The sequence below is a fragment of the Notechis scutatus genome, chromosome 1 (assembly GCF_049901735.1).
Source record: "Notechis scutatus isolate UNSWTSFEM ecotype Mainland chromosome 1, rNotScu1.2, whole genome shotgun sequence".
In the NCBI taxonomy this organism is placed as follows: Eukaryota; Metazoa; Chordata; class Lepidosauria; order Squamata; family Elapidae; genus Notechis; species Notechis scutatus.
The window spans coordinates 201,788,245-201,816,144 of record NC_142009.1 but is presented as its reverse complement, the minus strand read 5'-3'; the positions used below and the strand labels follow the sequence as shown (position 1 = coordinate 201,816,144).

At 40.3% G+C, this 27,900-nt stretch overlaps 1 protein-coding gene across 1 annotated transcript; it reads right to left on the bottom strand.

Annotated features, from left to right (window-relative positions):
* Window positions 1-163: 163 nt before the first annotated feature.
* Window positions 164-27,650, bottom strand: RND3 (Rho family GTPase 3). The gene is made up of 5 exons (XM_026680088.2): window positions 27,292-27,650; window positions 25,982-26,069; window positions 10,408-10,517; window positions 5,853-5,987; window positions 164-2,077 (listed from the first exon to the last, which is right to left on the bottom strand). The coding sequence occupies exons 1-5, from the start codon at window positions 27,439-27,441 to the stop codon at window positions 1,826-1,828; spliced, it is 735 nt and encodes a 244-aa protein (XP_026535873.1). The 5' UTR covers window positions 27,442-27,650; the 3' UTR covers window positions 164-1,825.
* Between the last annotated feature and the right edge of the window lie 250 nt (window positions 27,651-27,900).

Below are 27,900 nucleotides of genomic sequence, written 5' to 3'. Positions count from 1 at the left end.
AACTCTTTGCATCCATTGTCCTGACCCCCCTCCAAACACTAAACATTGATAAGTTCCCCTTTGATCACCAATCCAAGATTTTTATCTCCGGGACATCCAAACTGGTCTTTCTGTTCAGAAATATCAGTGGTGGACAGTATAAAACAACATAGGAAAACAGATGTAATCAACGACTAAACATTTTTTTTATTTAAAAGAAAATAAATACTGCAGAAACAATAACCAAACATACAAAGTGACCAACATTTGTTAAAAAGTGATGTTCTGCTGAAACAGTTAACTTATTTCTCATTTTACAATACTTAAATACGGAAAGCACTTGCCAGCTTTTTTGTTTGTTTGTTTTTAATACTGCCATAAGCATACCATTGCATTCATCAAAAAGCGTTATCACGGTGGCAATCAATAGATCTGGACTTTTCATGTGGAAGTACTTCAAAAATGAAGCACAGGAGAAAAATGTTGGCTTTTGAGAAGCCAGGCCTTCTCTGCAAAGCTCTGCAGTGTCTTTCAAAGCGCAGCAACATCTGCAAACTATTTTTGAGATTGGCTTAGTGGATGTAACAATAGTCATCAGTCAGGGAAAAGGAATTTGACAGAATCTGGGTCACCCAAGTAATGTTTAATGATCAGTCTGGATAGGCTTGCATTAGACCTTCAGGATTAATGCAATATCCTGTTTCCACATGGGACCTGTTAAGGCTCCACCATTCTTTGGGCTCCTCCTCCCCCATTTCCTCAGAGTGCTCATTATAAGTAAACAGAAATGTGGAATAAGAGACGGTCATCCATACGCAGCCATTTCACTCTCTCTTTCTTTCTCTCTGAGATACATTTTAATGGAGCTAATTGGAGGTTGGCTTATGTGCTAGCCGAAACAGAAAATACCCAGGACAGAACTGTAGAAAAGGTCATATAGCAAAACAGCACTTACGCTCTTACACACAGTGCTGTGGTTGGCCTCCTTCACACTAAAAGAGCTGGTTAGAAGGGCAGTAAGACTAAGCTCTTTTATAACTAACTCTTAGCACCATTTGTTGGATGTTGTTACTCTTCCACCTATGCCATTCTTGTTGTATACACCTCCTGAAGAAGCCATTGAAATCCAACTTAATTGTCAGCCCATTATCCAAAATGATGGGTCAAGCATGAAGGGAAAGATGTTGTATTCAAGATCTGCTCTGAAAAAGGGATTCTTAAAACCATCTTCCTTATCCATCCGTGTTTTTATAACAATAGCTTTTAAAAAGTATTTAATTTGTTCCTTCACTCTAGTCCTCTCACACAACATACATTTTTAAAATCTAAGAGCATTCTCCTCAAGAATAACTCTTCCTATTTTTAAGGTTCAACTAAAAGGCAAAGATATATTCTTTGGAAAAAAAAAACTAAAACTGCATCACAAGGCCAACATTCACAATGAAAGGAGTAGGAAAATCTTGACTTTAGATCTGAGAGTATTGTTTAGGACGTAATCAGAATCAAAGTTGGTATTCAAAATAGACTGAAAATAAGCTTCCTCCGGAACATCATTTCCTTGGGTGCTACTTAACCCTTTAGCCACGTTAGCACATTCAAATAGCTTCATTCATATTTGGTATTTCATCCAAGTAGCTTCACAACGCTTCAGCATCCATCTTTTCCCACTGATTCCCTACATACTGACCCCTTAAGTACAGTTCTTGCCTACTAAGGGGAAACTGTGGCCTTTAAGCATTGGCATGCCCATACAATAGGCCATTTTCATTGGGCACTTCTTGTTGAGTTATCATCTATCCCCCCAAACACAAGGTCCTTGGCTATCTTGAGTGAGGAACTTGAGTCTTCACATCACTGTACAGCTCTTTGCTTTGTCCTTCCGCAGATCTGTGGTGACTGTGGTGAGTTCTGGTCGGCCTGGCATGTGTGAAATTCGTTTTGTTGCCCTCTGCGACTTGTTCCGCTTAACATTTTTATTAGTTTTGTTCACACAGGCTAGGGTCGCCACATGAAAAATGTCTCGTACGCTGTTTTCAGACTGCAAGGCTGAGCATTCAATATAAGTGGCTGCTCCAATCTGTTTGGCCATGTTTGCACCCTGGGAAGAAAGACAAAGGAGAGGCAGATATTAGCCCTCAGGAAAAGTCAGTTCAAACCTAAACAAAGTCATATTTGCTTTTGGGTAGAGCATTTAGGCAAATAAAATCAGACTTCTACATCTGGTTGTCATTCAGATGTGTTAGAACTACAATTCCCAGAATCCAAACCAGCATATCCAATTCTAGGACTATTAACCTCAATGAATTTGGAGGACACTCAACCAATAAAGGCTGATCCTAGGTCTTATTGTCCACATCACCACCTTACACGATCTTTGACAGCAATTTGGACAGTGGACTCTTTAAGCAGTTTAATAGTCCAACAATAGCCACAATGCCCTTACTGAACCACACCCATTTCAAGAGAGTACTTATAGAGAAGTAACAGAGTCAGATGATAGGCAACAATCATCAGGTCCTCAATTCTGGTTCAATGGTCTGCATGTTTCATGTTCCTATCAGCAGTCCTCCTATGAAGTGTCTGTGTGTCCTCTCATTAACAGAGCTTATGGAATGGATTAGATATGACCAGCAACAAGTAACAGTGAGGAAAACAAAACAAAACTAAAGACTCCTAGCACAATTTTGCATGATATACATAAACCCAACACAGCAGACAAGACACATTTTCCTTCCCATGCTGAGCAAATTGTTTTAACTACTGCGGTACAGACCGCTTTTTATGTAGCAACCAATGTAGGCTTTTGGGTTTGGGCTGTCTGCTACCTTTCCCCCTAAATACAAGGTTGAATAGTTCAGCTAGTTTAGATTATGACCTATAGTTGTTGACTTTAAAAACCCAATGGGCTTTAAAAGATGAAGCAAGCCATCCAAATGTGGTGAAGTTAAGCCACCTTCTTTGTTCTCTTAAAGGAATAGGATAGAGATCCTTGAGCTAAGATTCTGGACAGCAGATGGCATCTTTTTTCATCGCTAGTCAAGACTGGTAAAACCTGTAACCTGACTCTAAAATCACCCATATATGCTTCGACATAGGAAAGTCTAGCATTATACTATGTAGGCAAAGGAAAGTGTTTTCTAGAAACCCTCAACTTTCACTAAGCCAACAATGAATAAACAAACTATATGTTGTTTATCAATCAGATTTATAATGTTATTCCTCTGAGCTACTTAGTGCCCTAAAGCATCAGGGAGGGATACAAGTCACTTAAAACTGGAAGAAAAACAAATATTTGACTTTCCTGTTTGGTAATAATGCTTATTTGCTCAACCTGGACGGAGAAAAAATGTTGTTCAACTAGAACTTAGAACAGTTTGCATACTCTGTACAAATATGAGTCTCACTACTGACGTTAAGGAACTGTCTCTTGTACTTTGTTACTGGAGAATTTCATGCCTAATGGAAATGAGCTGGAAGACATTCAGAAACCAAAGGTTGTTGGTTCTTTAGATAATAAGAGCTGGAGCTTTGAGTCAATTCTCAGAAGGAAAGCTGGATAATTTTGTGCGGAACTCAAACGTTTTGGCAGAAAAATAAATCAAGATAATTAAATGACTTGTCTACAACTGAAGGGGCAACCAGATAGCTTCTGGAATTATCCATGACAATCAAGCTGCAGTGAGAAAGTTAAACTCACCAGGGCTACATGGGAAACCACAGAGAAGTATTTGTTTCATATGTTATTTTACAAAGCTCCAATTTGGTGCCCACAAAAATGTAGTCCTGAAAGGCATAAGACTGTGGTTATGCTATACGCCATAAAGCCCTGATTCAAGGCCGTATGATTCTAGTTTGAAACTACTATCAAGATCAACCTTCCTCTATGAACCAAAAACAAAAAAAACCCTTTCTCCATTTTATCATAGTATTCATCTATGTTGTCATCTGTAGGTTTTTACCCCTATCTATTCCTATAGATTCTGTATAGGAAAAAAAATTGTTCATAAGATTCAATCACAGCTTGATAAAGTTTAGAAAGCAAACACTGTGTGAAGCAAAAAAAAAAAAAAAAATCCCGATTATTTTCTTGACAATTCAAATGGAACAAATTCCTGCGTCTTCGACAAAAATGGTTTCATGTGTAATTTTTTTTAAAAAAACAGGGAGGACTAATGACATAATTGTTTTGCTATATTATTGTTTTGCTTTTCTACTTTTAGCAGGTATCACTTTTGAGATGTAAACATTGGGCGAGGGGGGGAAATGCCAACATTTCATGTGAAAGTTTTGTGAAAACTCAGCATCGTCTAACAAGTCCTTGTCAAGAGCTCATCAGATGTGATAGACCTAAAAGAGGTTGACAAACATCCTGAAGCTGTAGGATTTGAAGACACTGAAGACTGGCAGGGAACTATGTTGTTTTCCAGACATAGCTGGACTGCATCTTCAAACATCATCACTATCAACCAGTTGGCTTGGGGTTGATGGTGTTCAACAACAAACAAAAATCCACAAATTGTAAACCAGTTGTATGCCGGCTGAACTCAAGTTTTCTTTAAAATATCATTACTGTTCTCAATGCAGTTTGAATCCATTTGCCTCAGGGAAATTTTTGGGAAGTGGGTTATTTGATGCTATTGTGTTACATCAGATCTAGGTTGATGCAGCTTTGCAACAATACAAAAAAGGTGTTCTGCCATCTTCATCAGGGAAAAGGGTGGTAAATTAGATGCGCTCCCTACAGCCGTTTTTGTCTTACTGCTTATCATGACAAAAGGAAATACACATTCCGTTCACTTTTCCCACAAAGGGAGGAGAACGTTTTAAAGCCAAATGGACTCCTGCCCGGTTTAGCTACCCAGCTTGAGCAACACAGAAAAGGGGGAGGGGGACACAAAGCCTGCAGTTGTTGATAACATTTTCTGCAGATTATACTCTGAGTTATCAAGGGGAGCAAACCTTATTCCTTTTGAAGTGGATTCTGTTCATACAAAAGCTCTTCCATGAAGTCCTCGGTTGTGAGGAATCGGACTCCGGTAGGATACATGCAAACACATTCCTGCTATTTGTGCTACCTTTGCATTTTGCATAGCTTGATTTCAACACAACCTATGGAATAAGCAGCAATGGGTAGGTTGATATAAACCATCAAGACTAGGTTTCACCCAACATGCTAAGGAGTGTTGGCATAGCAACATGCAATCATTCACGCATGAGACTATTCCTTTTATATGAGCTTCACAATCTATGTAGTGATACTAGCATTGTTCAAATAAGGCCTTCCTACAAAAAGATCATCCAGTGGTCTCTATCATGTCTTCCGGTCCAATGTGGAGACTGTGGCGTGGTGGCGCAGTGGTTAGAATGTAGTACTGCAGGCTACTTCTGCTGACTGCCAGCTGCCAGCAGTTTGGCAGTTCGAAGCTCACTGGCTCAAGGTTGACTCAGCCTTCCATCCTTCCAAGGTGGGATAAAATGAGGACCCAGATGGTTGGGGGGCAATATTCTGTAAACCGCTTAGAGAGGCTCCAGAGAGAACTCAAAGAAAATGTGCAGGCGCCCAAATAAAAAAGACTTGTCCACTCATAGTTCAGATTTCAGTTATTTGTAGCCCTGCCTGGACAAATTGAACCTGGGCTTTCTTAATTGCAGGGTGAGCTCTGCAAGTAACCAATGGCTCTCCGAGCACCATGAGTCAATAATTCACATTTTCTGGTTTCACGAAATTCTCAGTGCCTGTAGTAATTATGAATGGTGAAAATCAGTGTAGCGTCTACGTCTGTCTTTGCTACACTGTGTTACAAATAGAGATGGGAGGCATCATTAGAAAAGTCTGCAAGTAACAAGCAAAATATGGAATCGTCAGAACTTACCTGATCATATGACACTGGTGTCTGTCTGTGATTGGACAACTCTACCAGCGTACTAACATCTGTGCGCAGATCAGACTTGCAGCCAACCAAAAGCATTTTGGTGTTGGGGCAAAACTCTTGAATTTCTCCTTTCCACTGTAAAAATAAGATATTCATGATCTTGCAGTGCCATAATAACAAAGTAGAGCACCTTGCGTCACTGAGAAGTTTAAAGCATTAATCCCTATCATGATTAGCTGTATACTTGAAGTGCTATGTAACAGTAAAGCATCCAATTAAAGTATTAAATAGTGTTGGACTGTAATCCTACACACCCTTATCTGTGAGTAAAATCAATCATAGGTAATAAAACTTTTTTTTTTTCTGAGCAAACATGCATAGGATTGTAAGGTTCAGCTCTACTCTGGATCAAATCATAAATGTCTGCCTTGTGATGTTAGGATGCACATTCAATCATTTTTGCATCATTTACATCATCTGCATTTGCAGATGCCTATCATTTAAATCCTTTTCTTCCAGTCGAAACTTATATGAATGCTTAAGTGCATATGGACTAGATCTCAATAGCCATTTCCCTCCACAGACTGAGTTTCTGAACTGCAGATATATAAAAGAGGGAAGGATTAGTACAATCCATGGACCATATGTGGTCCCAGTTGCATTCACAGGAAGGGGCAGAGGTTAAAAAAAAATCAAGAGTAGTCCCAGCATGAACACATTCCTGTCCCTTTGCATGTCAAAAGTGTGATACTTTGATTTATTTATTCAATTTATATGCCATTCATCTTGACTGACTCTGGGTGGCTTTACAGTAGTATACTACTGCTTCATCTAGGCCTCCCTTTTAATATTTTTTAAAACTCTGGCCATAGATGTGACCCTAATATCTTTTTCTTCTCATCCTCATCCTCCTTTCCCTCCTCCCCTCCTCCAATATACAATCTCCCAACTATGGACAATGGCAAATAACAGCAGCAGGTGGCTCTGAAGCAAATAAGTATATAAAACATGTTATAGGTCTGGAAACGTTTTTTTTTTTTTTAAAGCTCCCTAAAAATGACAGGCATGGACTGAAAATTTCAAGGCAGCCCTGCTTGATGACGACATTATACCTCTTTCTTCTGCTCCCCCACCTCCCCCAAAGGGTGCAATCTCAGCTGAGTAGGATCATGCTGTACGTTAGAGGAACAAGCAAACCTCCATGCTGAAGTGGGAATTTTATTTCCTTAACATTTGCCCCAGGAAGAAAAATGAAGGGTGGCAAGAGGCGTTCACTGCATCATGACGTGATGAGAACTTTTAGATTAGCAGGAGGTTAGAGACATACATGTGTGTGAGAGAGAAGGAGAGAAAGTCTATAATATCTTCCGGTTTCTTTCATTATCCTGAAGTCTTTGGTGCTCACTGTATCTAAAAAGCTACTGTCCTACTGTGTTGCTACTGTATATAAAACAGGAAGCAAATTCCACACCCATTAGCCCTGATAATATTGTCTAGTTGGGTAATGAAATGTCTACAAGCAAATAACCACGCTCAGAGTCCACCAAGGACTCCACATACACACATAGTAGACAGAGATGTGTGTGTATTATATTTACATCTAGTATCCATATATCTTTACATATACACCACGGACACCACCGGTCTGTTTTAATGCAGAGTTGCCTCTTACATGGTTCACCCAAGATCAGAAGCCATCTGAAGGCGAATGGCCTGTCAGGACAAGTCTTATGTTAAAATTAGTGCTGCTAATTTTAAACCCATCCAACTCCAGAGGGCTGAGGAAGAAAGGCTGGCAAACACGAAGCTCAGCATCCCCTGCAGATAGCCCAGCTGCCCTGCATTTGAATCATCATCACAACCAACTCACAGCAGAGATCTAATCAAGGGAGTTTCTGAGAGAGCAAGTTTCAACTGCTCCCTCAATTTCATGTACCTTAATCATTAGATTAAACTGTGGTCTTAATCGGTGTCACGCACAGACACAAAATGAGGTTCTGTACAGCGTGAAAATGGACTTGCCTTTTTTTTTTAAAAAAAATATAAAGCAGCTTAAGCACCAAACCTAGGTGTAGATTTCCTGACACTGCAGAAGGTGGAATGTGTTAGATCAGCAGCAATTCTAGACATGGGCTACATTACAAAATGCATATCAGCCAGGCAGTGGGGGAAAAAAATTGTAATCCAATTTAGTCACAATTAACCACAGAAAACACTGTTCCGATACACCTCAATTTACAACCATAGTTGAGCCCAACATTTCTGTTGCTAAGTGAAACATTGGTTAAGTAAATTGGCCCCATTTTACGACCTTTCTTGCCTCAGTCGTTAAGGTGAATCACTGAGGCTGTTAATAACACAGTTGTTAACTGTTATTAAAACGTAGTCACCGAATCAGTAAAAACACCGGTTGAATCCCACCCCTGATCACCTGTAATTGAATTGTATACAAGGCCTGGGCAGTTGTTCTTTTAATATATGTAGAAGATCATATGTGCATTCTCCTACTTCTCCCTATAGCTGAAGGTTTGTGTAAAACTAAAGCATACCTAATATACATGAATGTATTGCTTTTTCAAATCCTTTAGTTCCTGGGATTCCCATCTATTTGTATGTAAGTCCTACTGAATATAATAGGCTCCATTTGATTACATTCCCAGTAAAACTATTTTCAATTGATGGGTGATAACTTATAGGAGTTTAGCATTAGCATTTCTCCGAATATTTCTTTTTGGAAAGTAATGAGAGGTCTATTTCCCATGTAATATATCAGGCAAGAGGAACTCTTGGATGCTTATTGAACTGGAATTCCTCACCATACTGTTTGGTTCAGCTTGCTTTCAATGTTTTGGGAAGTTGAAATTCAGTATCATCTGGAAGTCTCAAAGATGCTTTTTCTTCTTCTTCAAAAGGCAATTGGACTGTTTTTTTTTCCTTGAGGAAGAAGAAGAAAACATTTTGCTTCTCATTCAAGAAGCTTCATCAGTTCTGATGGAGGGGGGATGGAACTGATGAAGCTTCTTGGATGAGAAGTAAAATGTTTTTTTTCTTCTTCCTCAAGGAAAAAAATAGTCCAGCTACTTTTTGAAGGGAGAAAAAGCACCTTTGAGACAACTATGACCAGGATTGCTGACAATCTCCACAGAATATCACCTGGAAGGACATGGATTCTTAATCATTATCCTGTTGCATTAAAAAAATATAGGGGAACAGTGTTCTTAGGCAAAGGCATCCAAGAAAACTAGAAAATAATGTTTCAAGTATTTCATTAGCTTGACATCCCTCCTTGGCTTGATGAGATATCCTCCTTCTCCTCATAAATAGCATAGAGAAGAGGAGAACGTTCCATCTTTTTTTAGACTGGTTTTTCAAACAGTGTTTCTTGGTCCATCCATAATTCAAAGAAATAAAGATGGATCTTTCTAATTTTAGTCCCTTTCAATTACATTTCTGTCTACTCATATCCTTTTTATGTCATTTCTTCATTCATCTTCAATTGTTTTATATAATCACCAAAAGCAGACATTCCTTAGTATGTTTTATGTATTCACATATGTTTCCAGTTAGCCTAATATTATATTAAAATGTTATAAATGTTAGAAACAAGGTAGGCATATAGGAAATTATGAAATTCATAGGATAGTCAATTTTTCATAATGTCTGAGATGAGAAACAAGTCAGATCATACTGCAATTAATAAAGATAAAATTCTACCCAAATCTAACAGTGATTAATTTGGGGCCTAGGCTGAGCACCTTCTTTGAGTCAACCAAATTAGTTCAGCTTCTGAGACCTTAAACCATGGATTATTTATCTGATTTCTGTAGCCACCCATCTGAACCAATGATTCTGGGTGGCATACATCATAAAATATAGAAACAATTAAAAACAAATGTTACATTTAAGAAGGAAAGATGAAGAAGCAATTTATTTTAAGAAGCAGCTGTACAAAATTACCATATTAGTCAATTAAAAAAGACACGGTTTGTAATTTGATTAAGAGTCAGATACTAATTTTCAGTATTCTCCTCCTTTTGAGAGCAGTGGCTCTTTTTTGTCAATAAATAGTTTTAACAATAAAATTGCCTTACACCAAACTTGAACCAGTGGAGAACCTGTTCTTTTTCAAATGTTCCTCAGCTATAATCTACAGTGGTTCCTGTCAACTTGGCCAATGGTAAGGATGCTGGGATTTTGACAATCTAGTTTTTCAAGATTCAGATTGTATGTTCCTCTACTGAGCTATGATTCCTGGCCAACATATAGCTCAAGAGATACATCCTTGATCCCTTTCAGTGCTAAGCTAAATATCTGAACTCAAATCCCAAGTAGAGAAACAAAAGTAGATGCCCAATGCTTATCATCGGGAGCTGAATATGCTCGGGGAAAATGATGAGCTATTCTTATGAGCTATTCTTTATATATATATATATATCATTTCATTGTAGTCTATGCAGTAGCTGAATTTTTGCAATCCCCAGCCTGGATGATATATTTAAACATATAAAAATGAAAACTAGTGTTTCGTAGATACACACATTTCTAAAAGACCTACCTTTTTCAATACGCTGTCAAGAGTTTCTGGACGGCTGATGTCAAAGCAAATTAAGACGGCATCAGAATCTGGATAGGAAAGTGGGCGGACATTATCATAATAAGGAGACCCTGTAAGAATAAATTAAATCAGGGTTATACAATAGAAAAACACACATGTATCACAAAAAGTATATGCCCCAAGAGTTTTAATCATGGCACATGACAATCATTTCTAATCCTGTGCTCCCCAAATGCATTAGATTTCAGCTCCGATGACAAGGCCTACAGTTGGGTTGGGAGAAATTAGAGAACTCTCATGTGTGTCACGTGTATCATGATTTCCTGATCCTCAACTTCAAGTGTCTATCATCCATTAGAATCAGTAGGAGCCCCATATTAAAGGTCATTTCATTTAGGCTAGCTTCAGATGAAATGGCCACCATCTTTTGAACATGTCTTACATTTACTAAGTCATAATCACACAGGGTAACCAATGGGCACGCAGATCCTCTTCAACCCATTTCTTGTGGGCAAGTCACCTTATCCGTAAATGAAGCAAGTGCTTAGGCAGCTGCCCAGAAACAGCTCTCACGTACAGTGTGGAAGGGAAACAACAATTTGAAATTGTTTTCGTCTCTCCGGAGAACTAAAACATGATTAAGCTCACTAAAAAAATCTCTTACATTTATGCCAAGAGAGCCCAGGAGCTGTCTGCCTTCTTTTAAAAGGTCTACAGCTGTAGTAAAATGACACACACCTCTAATTTTCTGCTTCATGACTAATGTAGCTAGGTTCAATTTGTTACCTCAGCATTTTTCAGAACTAGATTGAATTCTAGATCTAAACACTGTTATTAGGTTCACTTCAAGCCCGAACCCTAGAGAAATGTATGCTCAGCATTACTTTTGCAATACCCAAGGCAGCCAGTCAGCCTAATGTTCCAAAATGGGAAAAAAATATGTACAATGCTTTAGAGCCTGTTCCCATAAATCCTTCCCAAGCGTTACCTCCCTAATGAGAGATCCAGCTACTAATCTTTTCGTCACTCTGCAGATCTTTGTAGCTGCAAAGAAGAGTGCTTGGGAGAGCAGTTGGATGGTTCATTAACTATATCCTCTTTTCATGTTGAATGACCATTCATTCATTCAGTGACTGTTCAATGGCGCTGAACGAGGGGGACTTACAATGGGTCTTGTTGCAGCATCCTGCAGTCATGTGATGGCCACTGGCCACCTTCTGACGAGCAAAGTCAATAGCAAAGCTGGCAGGAGGTCACAATCACGGGACCACGAGAGCTGCAACTGCATGGGATTCCCCTAATGCAGCAACTGGGACTGCCACAATTGTCGTCACCGGTTGGCGCAGTCATGTGACCCTTAAGTGATTGCTTAAGTAATGGAGTTGCTGCTCCCAGTTGCCATCGTTAAGCAAAGACTTTTCCTTATAAAGCTCTAGGCACTTGCACCTTTAGCTTGTCACAACTTGTGACCCGATAATGCAACTACCAAAAACTCAGTAAACATCCCACTTATGTTCCCTGCCTACAACTGGTATCAACCTAACCAGAGACACACGTCTACAAGAAGAGAAAAACTCTCTTGGGTCAAAGTCATCAATTAACTCAGCTGAGCATCCAATCTCCACAGAGTGGGCAACAAGAAGCAATGTGCTTGAGGACACAGACAATAGGACTTTTATGCTGAAGCTCAGCAGTTAAAGTCAATCAGAAGAAAGCTGGAAGGGACCTTGGAAGGTCTTCTAGTCCAATCTCCTGCTCAAGCAGGAGACCCTATACCAATGGTGGCTAACCTTTTGGGGCTCCTGGGCTGACAATTGTGCGCTTGCTTGCTTGTGCGTGACAGCACTCAGAAGGCAATGTGCCAGGGGGGGCATTCCCCCTGCGCATGCACACATGACCCCCCCCACCCCCACCCTGCGCGCCTCTGTGCAGGTGTGCACGATCCCCCCACACGCCATGCATCTGTGCATGCATGTGCGGTCTTCCTGCATGCGCCACATGTCTCTGTGCCTGCACATGTGTCTCCTGCACCCCCATTCCCACACATGCGCACCAAATACCCGACAACCAGCTGTCAGGCGGGCAGCGCTTGCACATGCGCAATAGACCTGCTCTCGCCAAGGGCTCGCATTCCAACAGTAATGGCTCTTGCGTGCCACTTCTGGCACGCGTGCCCTAGCTTTGCCGTCATGGTCCTGTACCATTTCAGACAGATGGCCGTTTAGTCTTTTCTTGAAAAACTTCCAGAGATGAAACTCTCACAACTTCTGAAGGCAAAGCTGTTCCACTGCTTAATTGTTCTCACTGTTAAGAAATTTCTCCTGAATTCCAGGTTGCTTCTCTCTGTACAGTTGATTCTACTCAGTCATCATGATAACACTCATAGAATGTTCAGGCTACCCACAGCTTTGCGGATCACCAGATATGCAGCAAGGGTATAACTATGTCCCTACCCTAAGCAGTTATCTGGCCACAGTCGCCATGAGTCTGGCCTGCCTTTACACGAAACTATTAATTTTCTCTGTCCTATCTGTAGGGTCACTTCCATCGTACATCAGTAAAAGAATCCCCCCCGTTTAATGACCTGCTCAAATCTATGATAGGTCATTAGAGAGAATTGGTCTTCTGGAATGCAGAATTCCACATCGCCTCCAGCCACACTGTCTTTGCAAGCAGCTCTCATGAAACCTAAAAGCCTGCTAGAACAGGCTGCTTCTTGAAGAAGTCAATGGCTTAAGTATTTTTAACTGGTTGAGTGGTCTCTCTCTCTCCCAGGAATCTGAAGAATTAGACTGCATCCTTAAAAACACATTTACTCCTAGTTATCATTGACCTGACACAAAATGGAGCAGAAACGAAATATCCTTTTGAGGAGCTCAATCAGCCAGAAGGATATCTGTTCCATACCTACCTCAGATCCTTTTCTTAAACAAAACAAAACAAAAAGAAATTGATAATCAGCATATGATGATTACTGCATAATCTCAATCCTAGACTATTTTATTTCCTGATGGATCCTTATTTTTCCTGATCTTGTTATTATTATTTTTATATAGCACACTGTAGGGCTTTTGAGAGCCAGCCAAATCTTAGCAGGGATGGTGCTGGGATGACTACCAGGGGGTCTTCTCTTGGCAAACATTCTCTATCATTGTGCTGGATCAGGGTCCCCAAACTTGGCAACTTTAAGACTTGTGGACTTCAGGAGTTGAAGTCCACAAGTCTTAAAGTTGCCAAGTTTGGAGACCTCTGTGCTGGTTAGTTGGCTGCATACTTTTTGTTTTTTTATTTATTTATTTTTGTCAATTGCTTACAAAATAACAGGTATAAGTAAAAACATAGTTATGAATACATGGATACATATAAGAAAAATAAAAAATAAAAATAAAATTAACAATAGGACAGGGACGGTAGGCACGTTGGTGCGCTTATGCATGCCCCCTACAGACCTCTTCGGAAAGGGGTGAGGTCAATAGTAGAAAGTCTAAGGTTAAAGTTTTTGGGGTTTGGAGAAGAAACCACAGAGTCAGGTAGAGTATTCCAGACATTGACCACTCTGTTGCTGAAGTCGTATTTCCTGTAATCAAGTTTGTTGCGATTAATCTTGAGTTTGTATCTATTGTTTGCTCTTGTGTTGTTATGGTTGAAGCTGAAGTATTCATTGACAGGTAGGACATTGCAATGTATGATTTTATATACTATACTTAGATCAGACTGAAGTTCTAGGTTTTCTAGGTCTAGAATTTCGAGTCTGGTGGCATAAGGTATTCTGCAACAAGCAGAGGAGTGGAGAACTCTTCTTGTGAAATATTTCTGGACTTTCTCAACTGTGTTAATATCAGATATGTAATGTGGGTTCCAGACTGATGAGCTGTATTCGAGTATTGGTCTAGCAAATGTTTTGTATGCTGTAGTTATTAGTGTAATATTACCAGAGAAAAAGCTACGTAAGATTAAGTCAACAACTCTTAACGCCTTTTTGGCTATGTAGTTACAGTGGGCTCTAGCACTTAGGTCATTAGAGATGAGTACTCCAAGGTCCTTGACAGAGTTTGGATCATCAACAAGGTCTTGACTATTCAGCCTGGGTTTTATTTTCTGATATATATTTTTTGCCAATATGTAGGACAGAGCATTTATTTGTTGAGATTTGAAGTTGCCATTTGTTTGACCATTCTGATACATAGTTGAGGTCTTTTTGAAGGGTAGCAGTATTGTCTGTGGTATTGAACAGCTTTACATCATCAGCGAAGAGAATGCAGTTGCTCTTAAAATGGTCACAGAGGTCATTTATGTAGAGTATGAAGAAAGTTGGTCCTAGAACACTGCCTTGGGGGACCCCACTGTTGACAGGTACAGAATTGGATAGGACGCTCCCAATTTTGACCATTTGTTGTCTGTTTGATAGGAATGACAGAAAGAGCAAACAGACATTTGTTGTCTGTTTGCTGGAAGATGACACACAAACATTTGGTGATCAGATCACCTTTGGCTTTGGGGACCGAGCAATATTTAATACTTTAAATCTGCAGCATGCTACATATGAGTTAGGAGTTGTATAAAATGATAAATGAGCAGGATAGAGAGAATTCTGCAAAATGCCCCCTCTCCTGCTGTTCCAAGGTGTTTAAGGCAAACAGCAAAAGGAACTCATCTGGAAAAAAGGGCAGCTGGACCAAAAGGAAAGAATTTGAGGAATGCTGCTTTTGAAGGAAACAGGAACATATGGAGCAAAGCCCCGGCCAGGAAAAGCTGATCTGTAATTTCCTTTCAAGTTTAATTTGGGGCCTATGTACTGATTGGAGAAGGTTGCTCCTGGACATAGGCTAATATAAGGCACTTCTCCCATTCTAAGAATCGAATGCTGAACAAGTTATTTAAAGTTCTAGAGGAAGAAGGAATCTCCTTAGTTTTCCATTAGCCCTCATTCAAATACTATATACAATGAAGACAGTTGATGGCACAATTTTCTCCTCATTTCTGTAGTATTACTCCAGGTTTTGGATTAGGAACGGAGAAGCAGTACCCCAAAAGAAAAACATATGAAGTTGGGCATCTCAAATGGTCTTCTACAAGATGTGTATTTATAGTGTCAACACCAGAGCTAACTTTTATACAGGGATAATAAACCTGAAGCATCTCACTGACTCCTGCTGAAACCTGGCAACATAGCCAAACATTTCATAGACAGAACAGTTATTACTGTAATAGGGTTGCTATAGAGAAAAATATAAGCACATTTGCACTTTCCTCAAAGCTAGAGTTTAAGAAGCAACTTGTAGAGCAGGGGTGTCCAACCTTGGCAACTTTAAGACTTGTGGACTTCAACTCCCAGAATTCCTCAGCCAGCTGGCTGAGGAATTCTGGGAGTTGAAGTCCACAAGTCTTAAAGTTGCCAAGGTTGGACACTCCTGTTCTAGAGTGACTTATCCCAAACCTAGATGTTATCCAGATGTGTAGACAATTCCCAGAATTCTCAGGAATGCTCAAGCTGGCCAAAGAATTCACATCTAGAGAAGAAATCCTATGCTAAAGTAACTCCAAGGGGCCTATCGCATTACAATTCTGAATGTGATAGAAATATTTAATAGCCATTAAATATTTGTGAAATAATGCATTTATTTAATTTTAAATGCACATGGTGAGAGAGACTCCTCGCCTCTCTCTAAATATATTCTGTGACCTGTCATTCAGAGTTAAAATATAGCCCTCACCCCCCCAAAAAAAGTTATTTACTCTTGAAGGATACAGATTGTTTTAAATCAAGTGAGATTATTTGTCCATCTAAACCAGGGCACAATATGGCCTTTTTAATCATCTGTGAACTACAACTCCAAGAATTCCTTTGTTGTTGGTTAGTTGCGAAGTCGTGCCCAACCCATTGTGATCCCATGGACAATGTTCCTCCAGGCCTTCCCATCCTCTACCATCTTCTGGAGTCCATTTAAGCTCATGCCTACTGCTTCAGTGATTCCATCCAGCCACCTCATTCTCTGCTGTCCCCTTCTTCTATTACCCTCAATCGTTCCCAGCATTAGGCTCTTCTCCAGTGAGTCCTACCTTCTCATTAGGTGGCCAAAGTATTTTGAGTTTCAACTTCAGGATCTGGCCTTCTAAAGAGCAGTTAGGGTTGATCTCCTCCAGGACTGACCAGTTTGATCCAAGGGACTCGCAGGAGTCTTCTCCAGCACCACAGTTCAAAGGCCTCAATTCTTTCTCAGCCTTTCTTATTGACTTTCCTGAGATTATTCATTGGGCACCTGCAACTGACATCCTGCAAATGCTTATATTGTATTCAGATGCAATATCAGACCATGGTTTCTTGTGATGAACTCAACCTCCAAGTGGCCTCTTCATGTCTGTTTTTCAGTAGTGTTGGGAGAAGTTTCTGCTGACCTTTCCTGAGCCACAATCAGAGAGTAGATGATCACTTTTTGCTCCAACCAAGGCTTTCTCTCACAAAAAAGGCCCAAACTGTTGGACCTGGCCATTACAATCTGCTTTGCATTCCTTTAAAGGACAAAGTCACTGGTCCCACCTGCCTTCTCCTGATAAAAGAATTTAAGCAACATATATAAAACTCCACATTATATATATTTTTGCTGGAAAGGCCATGGATTGGCGACCGTTAATTAGCTGGCCAAAATCTAAGTTATACTTTTATGGCATACCCACAATCAATTAAAAAAATGTAACCATGATCATAGGTTTTTAAGCTGGTATTCCAATACCACTGTTCTCTCAAGTGCAACCCACTGATAACCAGATATTATGCTTTATCATCATGCTATAAAACCTTGACTAACTTCGGGGAAATGCACAATATTTTAATATCCGACCTACAGCTATTGTGTAGCTCTTAGCATGGGTGCCACCTTCTCTTCTCAACATTCTTGAGACAGGCACAGGCACGATGAACTCTTAACTTCTAAGGTTCATTAAATTTTGGATAGAGATATTGCTTGTGTAAGAGAAGAATGAAGCACCTCGCCCCAAAAATATAATAACAATTCTTTAGACACATACCTAAGTGTTCAGTCATCACCCAGGAGATTTACACACCATATATGTACATGTCTATGAATGATATACTGATATGCCAGAGTCACCTTATTTAATTATAAATTTGCTGAATCCAACGATAGTAGAAACCAATCTGGCGTTCTTATCTGGGAAAAAATGTGAGGGAATGACTGAGGAATGTTACTGTATGCTGCATCTTTTAAGAATATATAGTTACAGTATGCTTCCCAAGAAATGTATTTTCTTTCAAAAGCCATCTTTTATTTCTGCCCAAGGAAGTCAGCAGTTAGGAACAAAAGCATCAAGATGGAATTCAATAGGGCATTTTATCTTCCCAACCTTTTTACTTAGAACAAAATCCTCAGTGCTGAGGCATCTTGAGAATGTGTGCTAAATCTAAAAAGTCTCTTTTCAAGAGAGCTCAATAGCAGTCTGTTCAATCTTTCCCCAAGATGGTTTTTTTTTTAAAAAAAACTGAAACCCTGCCCAAAACAGAGAAATGGTCCAGATTGAGTAGATCACTGTACATCCGATGAATATTTGGACTCAGAATTCATTACATCAATGAAGTTCACAGAGATTAGGAATCTGCGTTAAGTGTTGATATAGTCTTCTGAGGTCAAAGTTTACTGCTGGAAAGCTAACATTCCATGTCAAGCTTGCCTCCTTAACACATTTGTTTCAGTAATCATTTGGGGAAGGGGTGGGAGTAGGGGGTTGCTCTAGGCCAGTGGTGGCTAACCTTTTTGGGCTCCTGTGCCAAAAATTGTGCGTGCGCTTGCACACTCGCACTCACATGCCAGCACTCAGAAGGCAATGTGCCTATGCCCCCTACTCATGGACGTGTAATCCCCATCCACACACATCCTCCATCCCCTTACCAACTCTATGCCTCACAGCTGATTTTCAGCCCGTTTGAGGCCTTTTTTGGCCTCCCAAAGGCTTGAGGAAGGCTTCTGCAGGCCGAAAACTAGCCCTGTTTTGTCACCTCCGGTATTTTCGGAAAAACAGAAAGTGATGAAACGGGACTAGTTTTCGGCCTAAAGAAGCCTTCCTCAAGCCTTTGGGAGGCCAAAAAAGGCCTCAAGCCGGCCAAAAATCAGCTGTGAGGCACGCGCATGCCCAGTGAGGTAAGTTTGTCTGCAGCTCGTGAGCCGGCACAAATGGCTTTGCACGCCAACCATCACTGCTCTAGGCAAAAATAATTTTCTGTCCAATCTACATCATATACTGTGCAGACTACTTATTACAGGTAAACTTACAACAGTTCATTTAGTGACCTTTCAAAGTTACAATGGCACTGAAAAAAGTGACTCATATAACCATTTTTCAGAGTTACAACCATTGCAGCCTACCCTCGACCATGTGATCAAAATTCAGGTGCTATACTTGGTTCATACTTGGTTCATACTTTGGACCATTGCTGCGTCCCAAGGTCATGGGATCCCCTTTTGCAACCTTCTGACAAGCAAAAGTCAACAGGGAAGCTGCAGATTCACCCTGTAATCCTATCACTAACATATCAATTGTAATACATCGACAAGCTGGAATTTTCAATGTAGTTCTGTAATATTTATCAATTATTTTATCTGTTAAAAACTATTTTATCTAATGCTACATTTTAGATTAGATTTTTATTTTGCTGTTTGGATCTTTTGGTCATAAATAAAGTTATTACCTGAACAATTTTGGATAGTCAAGTTATCTATAAAGGGAAAGAAGACAAGGAAATGTTTCATGGCACATCACAGCACAAACTCCGTTCTTTACGTATTTGCATGCCAAGTTGCAATACAAATGCGAGAGAGCAGATTTTGTGTCACAACATCACAAACATGCATTCCATATGTTGGTATCCTTGTTATTAGGAAAGGACATTTAGGCTTCTCTAAGCCTGATCTACAGCTGACACCTTGATCCCACTTGTCAACCTGACATGGCTATATGCGAGTTCTCTAGCTTCATTCCAACCATTTTTCTCCCAGTTTTTCCCTCTTGCTGCCTGATGAAAGTTTCCCCTTGTTGCCTGATCAAGATTTCTAATACACGTTCAAAAGCTTGTCCATCGTTTTAGGACCATTGAAAAGTTGGTCTAAGAAGCACAAGAGCAAAAGCACTTAGACTTCACAGTGTTTTACAACCCTCTCTGAGTTTTTTACAGAGCCAGCATATTGCCCCCCAAAAAAATCTGGGTCCCCATTTTACTGGCTTTGGAAGGATGGAAGGTTGAGTCAACCTTGAACCGATCAGGATTGAACTGCTGGCAGTGGGCAGAGTCAGCCTGCAATACTGCATTCTAACCACTGCGCCACCACGGCTAATTTTAAACACAAAATGTAAAATGAGCACTAAGACCAGCAGAAAAGAGTAGTGCCTGACAGTGTAACAGTAACTTGTAATAACTGTCGATCACCATTTTTTATCAGGGATCTGCCACTGATCTAGGAATAAAAGGCTGACCCACTGCCTCCAGTTCCAGTTCCTTAAGCTGAGTGGTGATCAGTTTATATGCTTATCTCCCAGATGTCACACATGAAAAAGCTTCTTAAACTCAATTAAGTTATCATGGGTGGCTTTTATAATCAAATCTAGCCCATATAACAATCCTGATTGCTAAACTGATCAAGGAGACGAAATGTCCCCTGAAATTATACCATATTTTCAGGCTACTCCAACATCCCAAAAGGCCACAGAATGCTTCAGAAGACAAATTACTTTGACCTATGATAACATTCTTTGAGGATTTATGGGAATTGAAATCCAACCTATCTAGGAAGACTTATGTTTGGATTACCCTAGTAGATTAATATCAAAATCAATTAATCTGAAAGTTGTCAAGGCCCCTTGGTATGCCATCGTGTTTTTTTTCTTAATTAAACTTAATCAAAATTCATATATTAGCCACCTTCAATGTCCTATGATTTAGCACTGGGTAACCGTATAACTGTGAAATCTGAATGCCTGAAAACAATTTGAATAAGAGAGTATAAAAACATCTGCTAGGTGTGATGGATAGACTATTTAACATAAAGAAAAAAAACCCAGTAAACATACATTTGGTTTTCATTTCAGGTGCTTTAAATTCTTAATATAGCAAAATAAAGCTGCTAAAATGAGTTCATTTTCTATGGCAACAATCTGTATTAATATGACTGTGAAAGAATAAATAATTTACTGCAAATTATTTTCCAGTAACTGCAACAAGGAAGACAGTCATTTGTCCAATCTGACTGGTACACTTCATGTGCAATTTAGATTAATGAGACAATATTAGAACACTCTCCTAGGGTGGGTACTTTGTGGAGCGTAATATTAATATTTTAGTACATTTTACAGGTTATGACTTACAGCTCTTTTTTTTTCTTTTTGATGCCTTTGTATCATATTAACTCCTCATAACTGCCTGGGAAAAGCCCTCCAGTTTTCTGGCAAGATTTTGGTAGTGATTTGCCCTTATTATCTTCCTAAGGTTGAGAAAAAGAGGGATGGACCCAAGGTCACCCAACTGGCTTTGTACCTCAAGTGGGCCAAGAACTGAAGGTCTCCTAGTTTCTAGCCTGATGCCTTAACCATTAAACCAAACTGGCTCTCATCTTGCAGGATATCAAAAGATTGGCAACTTTCAACTCCAGGAACTCCCCAAGTCCACTTTTGGTGAGGGAGTCTCCTCTGAACAAGCTAACAGGATTCTGCACAATTTTGAGTTGGGAAATAATGAGAACCTTGAGATAAGATATAAAAGAGGCAGAAGATCATTTAAGAAGAAACAACAGCATTCCCATCAAAAACCAAGGTCACCCACATGAATAATGGAGCCTCCTCAACTTTGCTATAGATATATCTCACCACTTAGAATAGGTAAAGGATTGCCCACCCCTGTCATAAGTGGTCAATCTGAATCAGGAGCACATAATCAGAAGTGGGTTCCACCTTGAAGGGAAGAGAGAGTTGCTAGGCTGCCTTCTCATGATATAGATGCTTTAAGCATGTCAGAAAGCCAGTGCTGCCTGCTCCTTGATTTATTAGATTTATAACACAAAACACTGTGCAGGCTGGACTGCACTCTCTCACATTTTACAATTTGAGATCTGGGCTTTCACAAAAATGGCTCTAAAGCAACTCTACTGGTTTCTATTTGAATGTTTGCAATCCCAGCAGGTCTAGGCGTAGATTAAAGCATAACACATTCAGATGTTTATTGTACTTGCTGATTTCTAAAACTTTGCACGAGTTTTAAGCCCAAATGGATAGATTTGGTCAAACAGCAAATTAACTGCTGTTAATTGAGAACACTACTCATCCAGGAATGTTTATCCCAAATGTACAGTGAAATAAAATAGACCTACTCACTTAATGAGAACACAAGTGATTAAGAGTCATACTGAAATGTTTTGGGATCCTCAACCAACATTTGAAGGATGAGCACCACCCAAGTGGTATCATTAAAAGTGAGGCATTATTTTCTTGAATTGTGTTCAATTGTACAGTAGACTAGTTCTGGTAGACATGAAGTCTATAAATATTCACTCTAAATAAAGTACATAATGGAACACCACATTTTCCCCCATGCATAAACTCATACCAACTTTGGCATTTCTCAATGAGAAATTGTCCTTTTGTTCTTTTTATTCTGTTTTGCCATCCTTTTGCCCCAATTATCATCTATAGTCAAGCAAATGTTTTCCCTAAGTCGTTAATAGGGTTGATCATATAGTCCTGTAGGTGCTGAAAGCCAATTTCCTAGCCAGCACAGCCAGTGATAAAGATGGCAATGAAAGTTGGATTCCACTATGAGGATCAAAGGTTGACTATTTCAGACCATTATATTGATATTTATTGCTACTCTGATATTTGAGACGTGTCCTACTCAAGCAATCAGACTTTAATGCAAAGTTTATGCAGTTCAAAGTAGGCCTAGATTTTGACTCAGAGACATGCTACAATCCTATAATCTCTAGACAAGAATATGTCTAGTAAACAGAACAGTCTTTTCCTCTACAGTAGGCTTGCAAAAGATATGCTAATCTTTAACAAAGATGACAAGGATAGTACCAGACTAAGGTTTCTCTACCCAGTAATTCACAGGTGTGAGTAATACAGATGAGGATTACTTTTTTTTTTTTTTAGAGTTATAGCCCCTGCTTATTAAGCACCTAAAAAATACCAGAGGGCAGTGTAGAAGAGATCTTAGGACACAGATGAGCAAAAGAACTCAAGATACAGAAACATAATAATTAAGAATCAAGGCAATCTTCTTAAAGTTTTTGAAGTCTGTTTCATCATATCCTGTTGGAATTGGAAGGCTATCTTTGATTCATGCCAGGAAGAAATTGTTCTATTTTGTTTAGCAACATAAAAATGCTGGGATAATTAATCCAGTAAATGCCAGATTTAAAAAAAAAACTGTTAATTCTCTTCACCTTCAGTTAATAGGGCATCAGGCCAAGAGCAGTGGGAACCACAGCCCAAAATGTCTAGGCAGCTGATACTTAACAACCAATTTATAACTCCAAGAATAGCTAAAATATGTCAGCAGAACCCTAATCTGAAGTGGTTGGCTTAGATTTAGAATAAGGCCCATTGGTTTAATGGAATTTAACTCTCACTCATTAAGTTTAAAAACAAAATGTTTCTCCAGGCCACCCTAACCATGTACCATAGTTTAGAAGATTTCCAGCTTTGAACAAAAGCACAAATTCTGAGATTTTTGTGTTAATTTTCGTTCACTGCCCTTCTCCATTTCATGCTTGTTCTCCTGCTATGGGGTCGAAGGAGAGAATTTAATTCTGCTCTATCCCAGTGGAGCGAGAAAAGCAGCACACATTCCTCTGTAGGGGGAGGAGGAAAGAGAAAAAGAATCAGAGCTGCGGGCCTCCCAGCTGTCATCCACATCTGGAAGCTTGCATTCCAATGATGCCAACAGCAGTAATGTGCTGTGAAGATTGCTAAAGCAGAAAGGACTTAATTGTGGTGTCTTCAAAAGAGCTGTAGAAACGTTGCCCAATGTACAAGACAAGCAAGGCCTGCCATTTGGGGCTTTTATTAACATCCTTTCGCCATCGGGCCATTCTTTGTACCACAACGTGATTTCATAACGTTGCTTCCTGCAACCGGCGGACAAACATTTGTTCTAATACATAAAAGTGTTTTTTAAAACCAGAGAGAACTTTGTACTTTGTGTGTTAGGCTATAAAACAGGCGTCCTCTTTAGCAACTCTTGGGGTTTCTTTGCCTCAGAAGAATGCTAATTCACTGGGTGGTCTTACACACAACAGGCTCAAAGCAATACAGACAAGAGTTCAGATTGCCTTGCCATTCATTCTCATCATCCTGTACCCTTCTTTATCTCCCACCCCTTGTCTTCTTCAGTAGCATGTTTTGTTTTAATCACCATAAATGACAGTAAACCAGGAAGATTCTATTTGTTCTGTACTCAGAATTTTATAGATCTCATCTCTGGGGTTGGATTTATATATAAAATCAGTCAGAAGAGAAGGTTAGAGAGAAGTAAAATTCCTTATGGCCTTAGAAGAGGCTTCTAAGCTACTTTGGTAATACATCAGCTGCATATAAATTTAATAAGTAAAATACTAAAAGGAGCCGACTCCAGCATTCCCTGCTTTTTGCTCTTCATGGGATGCTGTGCTTGAACAAAAGTTATTTATTTCATGGCTAAATGGAGCTGATTTTATTAGGCCAAGACAGACTCTAGGATTTGCAGTGGTGCTTGAGAGTACAAAATCCTGCAGGTGCTGAAAGCTTGTTTTAGAAGAGAATTCAGCCTTATGCAAGTCCCGAGGGGCATCAGTGTATCTGTGTACATTGCTCCTAGCATCTCCTTGCACAGTTCATTGCAAAGCTCTTTACAGATTTGGCCTGAAGGTCTAAAGAAGTTATAAATATGCTCCATATTTACATGAAATATAATCATTTTATAGATCTCCACCAGAAAACACAAGATTATTCTCTTTATACTATTATTGCCTCAGTCTCTCAGAAATGATCCAGGTTACACTTTTTTCTTTAATTTCTCCCACCGTCTCAACATTATTGCCTTGGGATAGAACATGGGCTGAGATGGCAGTATCTACAAACCTAGCATTAAATCACAGGATGGCCTAGCGGAAAGGCAAAGTCTCAAGAGGATGATTTATGGGGCAGAAAATTCATTTGGAAGACTGCGAGACAATCTGGTGCACAGCAGAAGGGTGGAAATAGCAATGGTTTTCAGTGTTGTAATTTAGCGAGGTGGAGGCCAGGGAAAGAGAAGGACCATCATTCAGATGTAAGTAAGTACAAACAATGGATGCTAGAGGCCCATGGTTCAAGCTCGGATATCCCCATGTAGGTGGGAAAGATTCTTGTTTGAAAGCCACAGGATCATGGTTAGTCAATTCATGTCTATCTGTCTTGCTAGAAAACAACAGTTCCTAGACTTAGCAAACAAGGCTTCATGATTCCTGGGCCTACTTTACTTTAAGCAGCAACTAAAAGTGACCAAATTTTATCAGGTACACAACAATATGGCTCAGTTGAGAGTAAATCCTGTCATTTATTTTCCTCAATAAACCTGAGGTGACCTGAATATGATAATTTCAAATCTATGTCCAAATTACTGGAGATCCCAAGACCAATTTTGCAGAAGACCCCTTTTCTTACCGCTGGTTAAACAATTGGAAGGCATAAAGTTTGTTCAGCTGCTGAATTTCAGCAACCCACTCCTCAATTATCTATCTTGTCACTACCCCTTTTCTAGAATTACTCAACTGCATATCTTGAAGTATGCTCAGGCATAAAACTCATATTTGCCTTTAAACTTCTTTCAGCTTTTTGTGAAATTCCATTTCAAAAGCTTTTCCACCCCCTGCTGGATGTATTGTCAAATCCTCCAGGGATTACACCCCCATGCCAAAATCACCTCATATCCACTAAGTGAAGGACTTCCTACACGTTTTTTGTGGTGGAGAGTATTTGGGGGAAGAAAATATGTGGGAAATGCATGCCAAAACAGCAGGGGGAAAAATTCAGCAAGAAACACATACACACCCCCAATCTATGCTGGCATATGTGTATTTACTCATTTTCTTGTGGCTGTATAAATTACATATTACCAGAAGGAGAACACATGCCGGCTCCCCCCAGCCGTGGAGGAAAATATTAAAAAGAATGGCTCACAATAGGCCAGTATAACCTTCTCCCATCTGTTCAGCTAATTACCCTAAGACCCTTGAGAGAATTAAAAATAAGAGGGAAGGAGAGGGGGAGTCAGGTAAACATGATGGAAGCATTAACCACACTGCAGAAAGAGTTACAATTAAAACAAAGGAAGGGAGGAGGAGGGGACACAATACTTTATGTCAAAATCTGACACATACACACACAGATCCCTCTGAAAAAGGCAGCTTTCTAGATGGCAAGTAATTACTTCATCAACAGGGTGTTAACAGAGGTTTGAGTGAAGCCTTATAATTACGACACAAGGCATCTATGAGTCACTGGAATGGCATGGAAACAGAAGGGGAGAATTCCTGCTACACAGCCAGGCTCTTACCCGAAGTGTCCCAGAGGCTGAGCTCTATCCTCTGCGTGTCTATTTCAAAACTGGCGGTGTAATTCTCAAACACAGTGGGCACATAATTCTAGGCAACAAAAAGAGAGAAGAACAGTGTTACGGTCGCTTGGAAGTGAACAGCACATCACTTTTAACATTTTCTGTTTCTCCTTACGGAAGATTCACAGACTTGGAAAGGAACACAAATCTTTCCCAGGATCTCTCAGCCACCGGTCGTGCCTTTAATTCTTTAATAGCACTTTCCTTTATTGCTTTAGAAGGGATGCACAATTGCGGCATCAGGCTCTCTTCACGCCTCCCTCCAACCAAGTTTATACTTCTCAGATCTTGAAAGTCAAGCCAGCCTTTTGGGTTATTCACACTTGGCCAAAGGTCAGGGTAGACAGGACTAATGGGAGTCGTTCTTCGTGGGCACCAGCTCAGGGAAAGACAAATTAAAATGGATTCTGTTCCCAGATGAGGAATCTTGCCTCCTTTGCAGTACTCAAATCGAGGGGGCAGGGGTCTGGATGCCCCCACTCCAATTGTTCTCTCCTTCCCCATCCCTCACAAAATATCTTTTCAGGAGGGAAAGATACAATAGGTGTAGCTGGACAAAGTCCTGCTAGAGTTTTTCTGCATGCAGACAAGTATGCTTTAAACAGATTCTTAGGGCTTCACGCCCTCACTTAAACAAGTTAAATTTACCAAATCAAAGGATCACTAAATATACTAAATTTAACTCAACTGCTATAAGTAAGTTCAGCAAATCTGTACTCCGAGGAAGTCAAGCCTTGGTTTCTAAAGAGTGGAGGAAGGTTAAAGGACAGAGGCTAGAAGTAGCAGGCATCCAATCCATTTCCTCACTCATGATTTATAAGGCAATGAACCAGTCCCGGGCTAATATATCAGCCAAGGAAGACAGGTTTTATGTCACCACCGGGGTGGCTGGGTGACACTATCAATCACGAGCGAGGAAGCGGCTTTAATCCGGACAGCAACCATCGGGATCCAGACCTCAGAAGAAAGACTTGGAAAGGAGCTTCATTGTAAAAACTGAGATCCTGACGATCGCAGTCTCCCTCCCCCAGTCCCCCCGCATCTTCACCATCCCCAACCCGGGTCCGGGACAGGCTAATTTCTCGACCGCGGGATCCGGGATCCGGTTGCATTTCGCATTCACCGAGCGGCACGAGAGAGATCGTTCCCTGTGAAATCCACCCGAAACGATGCTTAAAATAAAATCAATAAAAAATAAAATAAAATAAAACTTCGAGAGGGATCCCCGAGGTTGGCGGGTGGCAACTTACCTCGGGAAAGCAGTCCTTGGCAAAGACGTGAAGCAACGCCGTCTTCCCACACTGCGTATCTCCCACCACCACTATTTTGCACTTCACATTCTGATTAGGGTCCATGATCGATTTGCTGGTTAATTTCTGGCTAGCTCTTCTTTCCTTCATTGAGATGTCCGTAATCTTTTGATTTCTTCCTCTCTCTCTCTCTGATTTAAAAAAGAAAAGAAAAACCCCACGCAAGTTTCGAGGGGTGAGGAGGCGATCCAAAGCGCAAAAGGAAATCTGCCAAACCAGGGCGCGCTCGCGGGATCCTTTGAATCACAGCTCTACTCGGCGCCCACCTCTCCGCGCCGGATCCTAAGGCAAACTGCTTTGTTTCACTCCGCCCTGCCGGAATTTATATGCCCCGCCGCCTTCCAATCCGAGGCTCAAGGAAAGAAAAGAGCGATCCGCCTCCTTTCCCCTTTTATGGGTTGCTAGAAGTCGGCCAGGCACCGACGGCAATCGGCCGAGACGCGCCCTCTAGGGGAGAAACCACCGGGAGTAACGCGGCCGTCGCGGGAAGGAGAAATCACCCCAGCCCGCTGGGAAGCGGCCATCCAAGTGCTATTTGACAAAGGGCCT

What these genes read in the sequence shown, in the direction of transcription:
- RND3 (XM_026680088.2), bottom strand. Translation starts at nt 27,441, where the DNA reads ATGAAGGAAAGAAGAGCTAGCCAGAAATTAACCAGCAAATCGATCATG. An exon ending in TTGACAGCGTATTGAAAAAG is followed by an intron (nt 5,988 to 10,407) that starts GTAGGTCTTTTA and finishes TTATTTTTACAG; the next exon opens with TGGAAAGGAGAAATTCAAGA. An exon ending in CACCAGTGTCATATGATCAG is followed by an intron (nt 2,078 to 5,852) that starts GTAAGTTCTGAC and finishes CTTTCTTCCCAG; the next exon opens with GGTGCAAACATGGCCAAACA.